This window comes from Chiloscyllium punctatum, chromosome 22 (genome assembly GCF_047496795.1).
Source record: "Chiloscyllium punctatum isolate Juve2018m chromosome 22, sChiPun1.3, whole genome shotgun sequence".
Classification (NCBI taxonomy): Eukaryota; Metazoa; Chordata; class Chondrichthyes; order Orectolobiformes; family Hemiscylliidae; genus Chiloscyllium; species Chiloscyllium punctatum.
In genome coordinates, this window is record NC_092760.1 from 41,227,226 (window position 1) to 41,238,997 (window position 11,772).

Genomic DNA, 11,772 nt, shown 5'->3' on the forward strand with positions numbered 1-11,772 from the left:
TGTGAACTGCTGTGGTAAATTGTTGGGGTTCGGCAGAAATTATGGGGGTGGGGTCCCTGCGGAATATCTGATATCACAGTCCGTCTGTCCAAAGTTACAGCTGAATGTGAGACGTTTTCCCCTTCCAGTTTGTCATGGTACAGTTTCTCTTCACTGATGAAATGGTAATATAAAATCATCTACGTGCCCTTCAAGGAGATTTTAAGAAATCTCCCCAAATGCACTTCGCTGTTTTACCACAGCCCTCATAACTGGACACGCCACCATCCTGCGATACGCCCAAGGCACGCGCAGGAGCCCAGCTTCACGGTGTCGCGCTCCTTTAAGGGCGGGGCTGAGGGTGCCGCGCGCCGCCCGATGCCGGGGCTGGGCGGGCCGCGCGCCTCAGTGGGAGGGCGGGGCTGATGGCGTCGCGCGCCGCAGGGGCTGAAGGGGTTGCGCGTGGATGGGGTGGGCGGGGCTCAGCGTGTCGCGCGCCACCGGGAGCTGGGCGGCGCGCGCGAACGTTTCGGGTTTTTTTTTCCGGAAGCCCATCCCCTCGCGTGCGCGGTCGCCCCTCGGTTCACGCATGCGCGCCTACTCCTGCCATAAGAGGCTGTTGAGAGTGGGAGCGGATTCAGAGTGAGGGAGAAAGGTAGTGTTCCTGCTTCAACAGTGATTGAACGGAACCTTCATTCCCAACTGCTGTCCGCGAGCTTCTCTGTGCCGTACCCGCCTTCGTTATCGCCTGAACCGCCCGATGCCATGAGTTCCCAGGTGCGACAGAATTATCATCCTGACTGCGAGGCCGCCATCAGCCGCCAGATCAACCTGGAGCTTTATGCCTCTTACGTTTATCTCTCTATGGTGAGTGAGTACCGTCCGCAGCCCTCAGGCAGAAAGAGGCCGATCAACACTTGTGTTTCTCCCAGGAGAGTAAGATGGAGCTGGGTGTGTGGTGAAGGGCAAAAGGATGTGTGTGTGGGCTGAGTGTACGAGGAGAGCACATTGGGTGGGGGTGGGGGGGGGGGGATTAGAGAAGATGGCTCTCTCTCCATCTCCTTGGGCCTTGATGGCTAGTACCTGATCATGTTGTTTCCTCGGTAGTGCGAGCATAATGGGCGCGGTGTGAAGGAGCCGGTCTCCATTTATAACGCGCTAAATGCGAGCGGTGTTCGTGAATTCCTATAGCGAATTCACTTTCGAAGTGGGTGCCTTGGCGGAGCGCAGCAACCGTTTTGTCCCCGAAGTCTGCTTGCTTCAAACATTTTTTTTTAAGATGAAAAGCTGGCTAATTTGTGTGGTGGCTGCTCGCTCGCGAGCTCTCCGCCTTTGTTCGAGGCGTTTCTGAACAGCAACAAGGCAGCTTTAATATCTCTCTGGATGGATACCAGATTGCCCACATGTTTGGGGGGGATGGGGGCAAGTGCATTGTTGAGACAATAAGACTGGTCTCCTTTTGAGAAGGCCTTTGTGCGCTGCCGTCTCGAATCTTTTCTTTCTTTTAGAAAGCGATTGTTGAGTCTAAAGTCATGTGTCTGAACGAAGGCTATAGGTGAACCAAATGAGTTTTAAACACTGCTGTAATTTTGTGCTCACACTTGTGAATAAGTAGCCTGTTCATAGAGATGTACAGCATGGAAACAGGACTCTTCAGTTCAACTCGTCTATGTCGAGCAGATATCCCAACCTAATCTAGTCCCACCTGCCAGCACCAGGCCCATATCCCTTCAAACCCTTCCTATTCATGTACCTATCCAGATGCCTCTTAAATATTGTAATTGTACCACCTCTGGTAGCTCATTCCATACATTTTACTCCCCTGTGAGTGAGTGTTGCCCCTTGGGTCTCTTTTATATCTTTCCCTTCTCACCCTAAACCTATATCCTCTAGTTCTGGACACTCTCCTCCAGAGAAAAGGCTTTGTCTATTAATCCTATCCATGCCCTTCATGATTTTATGAACTTCTGTAAGGTCACCCCTCAGCCTCTGACACTCTAGGGAAATCAGTCACAGCCTACTCAACCTCTTTCCTAAAGCTCAAATCCTCCAACTCCAGCAACATCCTTGTAAATCTTTTCTGAACCCTTTCAAGTTTTGCAACATCCTTCAACAGGAGGGAGACCAGAACTGCATGCAATATTCCAACAGTGGCCTAACCAATGTCTTGTACAGCTGCAACATTACCCCTCAACTCCTGTACTCAGTATGCTTTCCAATGAAGGAAAGCATATTAAATGCTGCCTTCACTATCCTATCCATCTATGACTAATTTCAAGGAGCTAGGAACCTGCATTCCAATGTTCCTTTGTTCAGCAACACTCCCTAGAACCTTACCATTATGTGTGCAAGTCTTGCTAAGATTTGAATACTCAAAATGCAGCACTTTGAGTCTATCTAAATTAAACTCTATCTAATCAAGATCCTGTTGTAATGAGGTAACCTCATTCACTGTCCATTACACTTTCAATTTTGTCATCTGCAAACTTATTAACTATATACCTTGTATCTTCACATTTAAACGATTTATATAAAAGATGAAAAACGTCGACCCAGCACTGATCATTGTCACTCTTCTGGTCACAGGCCTCTAGTCTGAAAAGCAACTCTCCTCCACCCTGTCTTCTACCTTTTTTTTTGGAGCCAATTCTGTATCCAAATAGCTACTGTCCCTGTATTCCATGAGATCTGACCTTGTTAACAAGTCTCCAAGGGGAGCCTTGTTGAATGCCTTACTGAAGTCCCTATAGATCACCAATACTGATCTGCCCCCCTCAATCCTCTTTGTTACTACTCCAAAAATCTGTCAAGTTTGAGACACTTCCCATTCACAAAGCCATGTTGACTATCCCTAATCAGTTCTTGCCTTTACAAATGTACATGGAAAAAATTTAAAATCCTCAGTTACTGTGGTGGACTTTAGATACTATCGCTGGATCAGTAGTCCAGTCTCTGAATTGTTAACCCACAGTAACAGCCACTGGACCCCTGCTGTATTCTAAGTTCTTGTAAATGTGGTAGCAAGGTCCTCCTAGCATGGGTGTCTCATTTTTACGTTTGATTTAAATGCTGTTTGTTTTCCTTTTAAACCTGGTCTGTACCTTTTTGGTTCTTGCATCTGCAAGAAATCCATTCTCTCATGAGTTAAATCGTGAACAAAAACAAATTTATTTTATTTTAAAAAAAGTCTCAATAGGTCTGGCACCATCTTAAATGCTGTTTTAGCCTCTTCTGTTTTCACTCCATGTCAGCAGTGTGGAGGTGTTAAGCTAAATCGGCATGTTCAAAATTCCAGTCAATCCAAAGAGCCTGTAGGTTTTTACACTAAGAATAATTGGCATTTTCAAGTGGGTTGGAGTTGAGTACCTATCTTGTCAAGCATTATACAAGGGTGAGGTGAAGAAATGAGTAGTTGAATCTCTCATTTTAGCTTCTGAAAATTGAGACTCTCGTACTGTTCATTGTACACTCAGCTAAATTCCTGTTCTCTGCTCTGGTTGCCTCTGCATTTTTGTCTTTTTCCTTTGGTAGGAAAGGCTGCAGATGTTGCCAATACCATCACAAGTCCTCCATTAAAAATGCTTGACATTACCAATGTATGTCCTTGATTATTCATTCAACTGTGGGTAGTTTAAAAAAAATCTTTGTGCCATGCTTTAGGATTATGGGATCTTTTTTAAGCAGAGGCTTAAAACCATTGGTCTATATGAATAGATACTGTGAATTGGAGCCTACTGGTTATTAACTTTTGATTGTACATGCAACTTATTTCAATTGTTGTCTCCTTAATCAAAGTCTAAATTTGGATTCTAGAACCAGAGACTATATACAATAAATGTCACCTTTCTAAGCTTGTACTTCACTTTCAATGTTCCCAACATAAACTTGATTCTTGTTTTTCAGTCCTTTTACTTTGATCGGGATGACATTGCATTGAAGAATTTTGCCAAATTCTTCCTGGAGCAATCTCATGAAGAGCGTGAACATGCTGAGAAACTCATGAAACTGCAAAATCAGCGAGGAGGGCGCATCTTACTTCAGGATATCAAGGTTAAGAAGCTTGCTAACTTTTGTATAGACTTATTCAACTGAGGTTTGTTTTAATTCTAGAATGTTGTCTAGGGGTTTGATTCTTACAATAACTGAGCTGTACTAAGCAAAGTCTTGAGTAGTGGTAATGGTTGTGGATATTGTTTGACTTGTTTAATGGTCTGATTTTTACTTTTTTTTTAAAGCCATAACTTTTAGACCTACTTTCTGATTAGAGTTGAAAAATGTGATGCTGGAAAAACACAGCAGGCCAGGCAGCATCCGAGGAGCAGGAGAATTGAAGTTTCGGGCATAAGCCCTGAAGGCTTATGCCCGAAACGTCAATTCTCCTGCTCCTCAGATGCTGCCTGGCCTGCTGTTTTTCCAGCATCACATTTTTCAACTCTGGTCTCCAGCATCTGCAGTCCTCACATTCTCCTATTTTCTGATTACGCAATATAATTCACTGTTAAGTCAGGCAACTGCAGGCTTAATGTTGATTGCAGATTTAGATCTCATTTTCTTGGATTGGAGCAATCTGGGTGTCTGCACACCCATTCCACTTTGGGAGGGGAGGGGGCAGGTAGTGAACTGACATTCCAACAGATCTTTCAGAAGTTTGGGGAAGGACGCATGGGTTTTCTGTAGCACTGGTCTTTGACTTACAATGGTCCTAGTATTTAAATATCTTTGCTTTCAAGAGTTCACTCTCTCTCTCTCTCCTGGAGGGTTAGGCCAAGTGTAACAAATGCAACTTAACTGCTTGCTAGCATTTAAAGTTGTCAGTTTGGCAGTCTTCTTGATAGGTCAATTGCAAGCCTCAGCTCCTTATACTAAAATGTTGAGCTAAATGGGTGTTTGATGCACTTAGTGCCTTTCTTTTCCTCCCACCTTGGCAAATTAGATGCTGTTTCTGTTTAGTGTACTTTGTCTGCACTTTATGGGATGTGAGCATCTGTAGTATTTTGTTGCTAACTAATCATGAAGGTGACTGAGCTGTCATTTAGCCCATGGGGTTCAGTACACCCACAATGCTGTCCAAAAGGATTGCAGGATCTTCCATTGAAGGAATGGCAATGCAGCTGCTTCAAGATTGCTGACTTGAAGGGAACGTTTTGGCTAGAGGTGTTCCTCTTCCTACCAGATAGCCTGTCATTTTTAGGTGGTAGAGGTTTAGAATGTGTTTTAGAAAGCTGGAGCTGCTGTAATAATCTTAAAGGAATCATCTAGAAAGGTAGTCTCCCAGGGCTTCTGATTCTAATTATTTGTTGACTCCTGAACAAAATTTTGGTGTTGCTATGATTGCACTTATGAGATACTCACATGGCTGAGTTGTCAAACCCTTTCCCAATTGAGAAAAGTGCAGAAAATTGGTAAGCATTGAACCATTTATGGTGAGCTACAATCAGACAAATGCCTTGATCCTTCAAAGCTTGTGGTTCCAAATAGCTGGTTATCTTTGGGTTCTCAAGTCATTGGTACCTCCAGGATAACAGTGCTTTTGTATTAGTATACCATTTGGTTTTAGTTTTTAAAATGGTTTCTGTTATGGAAACAAATGTTCATCAACCCTCCCAGTCTTCCTTCACTACCAACCCCCTGAATTTGCATCCATGTAAAAGATCAGATTTTCTGTTAACCAGCTAACACTGGGAGTAGTTGGGCCTCCTGGCTCATAGGGATATTACTACACAAGATCTTCCTCCTTAGTCAGTTGTTTTGTCTTTATTTAAGGCAGGTGCTTATTTTGAGGAGAAAGTGAGGACTGCAGATGCTGGAGATCAGCTGAAAATGTGTTGCTGGAAGAGCACAGCAGGTCAGGCAGCATCCAAGAAACAGGAGAATCGACATTTCGGGCATGATTCCTGAGGAAGGGGTCAGGCCTGAAACATTCTCCTGCTCCTTGAATGCTGCCTGACCTGCGCATTTTCAGCTCAGCAGGTGTTTAATTGTCAAGGTGCTGAACAACTGATCTTTCTCTGCATTTGCATTATTAAACACTATTAATTCTTCTAGAATCCAATCACTTCTGAAAGATTTCATGCAGTGTCCAGGAGACATTAAAGTCTTATCTGCTCCAGAGGTGCATACACAATCACTGAGCAGATTGTTTAGAACACCTGTATGTAGGAGTGTTTGGGATAATTGTTAGCATTCATGTCTATTAATCACCAGGGAGATCATGTGGATTAGGTAATGGCTATACACTTAGCCAGCTTGAGCTATGGCTGACTGTACTGTCTACAGTCCCATATCAATCAAGTTGACCTGACAGCAAATGGACAGGACTATGATTTTGATACCACATCTGGATAAATCTCCTAGTTCACAACTGAATTAAATTATCACCCTTTGACAGACAATGCAGTTTTAGTAAAATAGAGAAATATTCACTTATGGCTCATTTTGTCTTCTTTAAATCTCAGCCTTAATTTGAGTTTGTCAGAACCCTGACATCTGGGAGTTGTACTTTTTAGCATAAGGTAATGTTTTAAGAAGCTGATGCTGTCGCATAGTACAGTTTATTTTTGCCATTGATCTGGTGAAATGTATGGTTGCATTTACTTGGCCTCTTTTAGTCTAGTTTCAAGTGGGATCAAGTAGAATTCATTGAGTCACTCACTTCGGTTACTCAATGAAACAATTGTTTGAGCTTTGCATGATTCACTGATTCTTTAACACTTCAGTTTAGCATGGTGTCTCAGCATAGAAACAGACCCTTCAGTCCAACCAGTTCATGCTAACCATGATCTCAAATTAAACTAGCCCTTCCTGTCTCTGCTTGACCCATATTCTACCAAATCTTTCCTAGTCATGAACTTATCCAAATGTTGTAACTATACCTTCTGCTGTTTTTCTCTGGCAGTTCATTCTAGGCAATTATTTTAATAAATTGCCTTTCATGTCCTTTTTTTTTGAAATCTTCTGTTTGAAAAAAAATACACCTAATCTTGAAATCCCCATCCTAGGGGGAGGGGGTGGGTGGGGAAACCCTTGTCACATGCTAGGCCATAGTCAGCTCCAACAGGAGATTCATCCATCACTATGAATACAATAGGGGTTACCACTGAGAAACTGAAATGGACTAGCAATGTAAATAGTGCAGCCTGAAGAGCAAGTCAGGTTGGAAATATTTCAGTGAATAATTCACTTCCTTAAACTGTGTCCACCATCTACAAGGAGATAGCACTCAGGATAACTCAATACTTTAGACTTGCCTAAATGCATCAGGCCTCCAGTAATGATGAAGCTTGCCATCATGCAGGGCAAAGTAGTTCACTTGAGTGGCACCACATCTATTCACAGTACTACTGACATTCTGTGGCAGCAGAATACTATCTAAGAAAAACTACAAAAATGCACCAAAGTTCCTTAAGACAGCTCCTTCCAAACCATGACCACTTCCTTGAAGGATATGGCCAGCAGTTGCATGGAAACACCACCTTCAAGATCCACTCCAAGCCACACATCCTAACTTGAAAATATCTTTAGTACAGATGCTAGAACCCCTATCACTGAACACACACACCAACCCCTTTCACCCTGTCAACATGATGGGTATGACTACATCAAATGCATTGCAGTGATTTGAGGAGGCAGCTAATCACCTTCTGAAAGGCTACTAGGAATGTGCAATAATACTTTGACACCAATGAACCACTTTTTAAATGGAAAAGTTAGGTTATTCTACCACGGCACAAATTGTTTCCAAAATAGAAACCCATAGCATGTGAAAATTACAACTAATAATCTGCCAGCACAGCACATTCTCAGACCTAAGTATTCACCCTGTATACTTTGATCTCCAGATTCCACAGTTTGCCACAGCCTGCTGTGATAGCAACACATCTGGGCTTTCCATCTGGGCTGAGACCTAGCAAAGGACCGCATCAGTTGTCTTTCACTTGCATTTTACTTTCCTAGTGAAATAACTGACTTTCTTTCTTAGAAACCAGATCGTGATGAATGGGGAAGTGGTTTGGATGCAATGATGTGCTCTCTGGAGCTGGAGAAGAGTGTAAACCAGTCACTCTTGGAATTGCATAAACTGGCTACAGACAGGAATGATCCACATGTATGTATTTCTTAACTCTGTCTAGCAGTGGGTTGCTTATCTTAGTTCATAGCTCATGCACATCTAGGCAGTTTCTTAACTAGAAAGTAGGGTGTAGTGACTTCAGGCAAAGAGTTGGAAGAATGGTGAAGGAGTTCTTAGAATTAATGCTTTAATTTCAGTTGAAGTTCCTGTTTGTGGATGGGAAAGTCAGTTTTCAGAGCTATATTTTTGTACTCTTAAAACTTGATGTTTTAGCAGGTTTAAGCTGTTAATCTTTTAATGGAATGTAGATGTCAGTGACTTTGGGGGCGGGGGGGGGGGGGGGGGGGGGGGGGGGGGGGAAGAGGGAGAGAGGTGGCAGTTGAAACTAAACACTGTAGGTGTTAGACCTTGGTGGTTTGACCAATTACCTGATAGCCTGGTAACCTTTTAATGACTGTCCTAAAACTTAAACTCTGTTCAGATAGTAAATGCAATCTGATAATTTAGGATGACTCCTATACCAGGATGAATAGGCAGCTGGTATGGACTGTCAATCTCTGAAGGCAGTATCTTGCTCTCTACCCTAAAGTGTTGGACACCCTTCCAGTTTTCTGTAATAAACTACGGATGTTGGAGATTTGAAATTGCTTTGAAACTTGGCATCTGTGGGAAGAAAGCAATTAATGTTTCAAGTCTCATAACCCTTCATGAGAACCTCTTTGATCTTCTGTCATTTATCTATCGTCTATCTGAATAAACAGCTCACTAATCAGCTATTCTCAAACCTATTTTCCTGGGCTACCTAATTTCCTTTGATTTTAAAAATGTCTATTCTCAATGAGTCTTAGTAGTAAAGAATTCAAAGTTCACTATCCTTAAAGAAATTCCTTAATCATGCTCTCCACAAATCCTTTAAGTCTAAATTTTGCTCTCTAGTCACTAGTTGTGGACTAGAGCACCCCCCCCCCCCCCCACCCAATATTTTATAGTCTAGACTTTAACTTTTTTCAAAGGTAGGTATGAAGTGCAATGTGACTGGTCAAACTATTGTCAAGCAAAACATACCTCATTCGTTTAGTGTTTTAAGTAAGGAATTTAGAATAACTTTTGGAAAATAAACATATACAGTAACTTTTTAAACTAATGCTTATAGTAATATCCCATAAGCATACCTTGTGGCAAACAGGCAAATTGAGACGGATTCTAATGTGCAGTTCTCCAATAAAGGGTGGGGGGGCAGGGAGAAGTGTTCAGAATAGCAGCTAGGAGAGGTTCACTGAAACTTCCAATTTGAGATTCCAAAGCTTCTGTTTTAAAACTAATCCTTAAAACTAAAGCCTGGTCTGAGCTGGCAACACCAGGCTGCTTCTCATTCTTAACTGACTAAAAGTTTAGCCACTGGGATAAACTTCCTCTTGATTACCTTTTTAAAGAGGCAGAATAAACTGCTAACTGAGGCAGTGTGCTGGAAATTGAACCTTACTATTTTTGTCCTCAAACTTTTTTTTGTATTTTAGAAATTTCTAAGGCCCCATTTTTATCTATTGAACATGCCCAGTCCAACAAACCAAAGATTATGCTTTTCAAACTCTAGTGAATAAGTTTACTTTTAGTCATAACATGATCCATCAACTGGTCTAGTTAAAACTTGGATCCTCTTTAAATCTCCTAGGGTACAGAACTGCATGCAGCTCAAATCTGTCCACAGGGTTTGCTGAAATAATCTTTAGGATTTTCCTAATTTATCTATAGGAGGCACAAATGACTTGTCTGTTTTCACATCTTTCAAAAGCTGTCACTTTTTTAAATTTCATTTTTTTTGCCTAACTTAACTAAAACCAAAAGATAAACAGATGTTTGGGATCAGACATGTTCAGTAATCAGATGTGATCCTAACTGTGGCATACAGTTGCTGGGTTTTGTCTTTTTTTTTAAACTCTAATAGTTTTTTCTAGCACTTTAGATTCTGGAAAAGCCTAAATGATTGGAGATTACTACCAGCACACCTTGATCTCTGTAGCTACTTAGTTTCTGTACTAGAATAAAAGTATTCGGTCCAGAAACTTGTCAGTTTTTTTTTAGCTCCATCAGTTTGTTTTCTTGGTGCAAATTTTTAAGATGTGGGGAAATGTTGTTCATCTCTTACCTGAGAACTGATGCAAAGTATTTATTTATCTCTTGTGATTCCCATTCTTTCCCTGCTTCATTCACTAAGGGGCTGATGTTGACTTTGGCTTCTCGCTTATCTTCAAAAAGCACTTGCTGTGTAATTTGTTACTTGCCTTTTTTTATCCTTTTTTTTGGCTTTTGAAACTTTCCCAATTGTTTCACTAATCCTTGCCATACTGGTTTTAATCACTCTTTCCTTCACCTTCAGTTTATCCACTTCCTTAATATCTATCTCCTTATGGAACATTTTTGTCTACCTTGAATGTGATACTTAATCATACTTTTGTATCACCTTCATTTGTTTTTGACTTGTAATGTCATCAGTCTCTTTATTCTAAAGTTTAAAACAATACATGCCTATATTTGTCCAGAATTAAATCTTCTGAAGGTAGAAGACACTTGAGTATCTTTGAACAGCTTGGTTTGATTTTCTTCAAAATCCAACCCAGATTTCGTCATTTAATACACTTCTAGGCATTTATAGAGCCATACCAGTGCATTCTCAACAGAACAATATTTGTGCTTCAGTTAATTGCCATAGTTAAGGTGTTTGTGGCAGCTTGTTAGAAAGATTTGTTTCCAAACTGCAAGTTATTATACAAGTAATACCTTGGGCAATTTGTGCACTTAACTTTGTAGCAAATTAATTGCTTTCACTTCTAATTGGTTAGATCATCAGATTATTGTATCTGATGTCCTATTTGGCCCACCACTCTTTTGACTCTAGTCTGAGAAATTGTATTGTGAAATTCTTTCTACTTGTCTCCTTTCACAAAATGGTGACTCTCTCTCATGCTGGAGTCTAATTCTAAACCATTGGCATTTCCAATGCTGCCCCCAACTGGCAATTCTTGAGCCTTGATGCCAACTTGCCTGGATCATAATGGAAGTTTTGCCCACAAGGTTAATGCATTTTGTCTGACTTTTCTCCACAGCTCTGTGACTTCCTAGAGACCCACTATTTGGATGAACAGGTCAAATCTATCAAGCTCCTAGGAGATCATGTAACCAACCTGCGGAGACTGGGTGCTCCTGAAAATGGAATGGCTGAATATTTATTTGACAAGCACACCTTGGGTGAAGACAGCAGCTAAACACCTGCATTCTTCCTTGCTGCTTGAAGCACTCAGCTCAGTGCATGTTTTAAGTTATGTTTGTAGTCCAGTTTTCACACTACCCCAATTATGTAATTGTGCAACCTGAAAACTTGAATGGTTTCTAATAAGCTAATTGATTATTGAAGTCTACTTGTAGAAAACATTCTTTGGCTTATCTCCAAATAAAGCAATTTGAACAATTACTCTTTCTGGGTTTTTTTGCCTGTCATTCTCTTTGCAAAAGTGCTACTTGAAAGAAGGCTTTCCTGCTGTATAGGATGTAGACTTGTATGTGGAGTCACTGCTGAGTCTGATCTTTATCTTCATGCTTCCATGTACTCAGCTGTTCTAACAGAAAATTTAGCAGGAGTAAGCCATTAGATCAGAATTGAGTCAACTGTTTCAGATGCTATACTTAAGTCTGTCCCTCTCCTGCATTCTTCCCACATCCTCCTTCCC

At 41.4% G+C, this 11,772-nt stretch overlaps 1 protein-coding gene across 1 annotated transcript; it reads left to right on the forward strand.

Annotated features, from left to right (window-relative positions):
* Positions 1-563: 563 nt before the first annotated feature.
* Positions 564-11,516, forward strand: LOC140493564 (ferritin heavy chain). The gene is made up of 4 exons (XM_072592130.1): positions 564-846; positions 3,883-4,029; positions 7,958-8,083; positions 11,152-11,516. Exons 1-4 carry the CDS (start codon positions 745-747, stop codon positions 11,308-11,310), a joined length of 534 nt encoding a protein of 177 aa, XP_072448231.1. The 5' UTR covers positions 564-744; the 3' UTR covers positions 11,311-11,516.
* Positions 11,517-11,772: the final 256 nt, after the last annotated feature.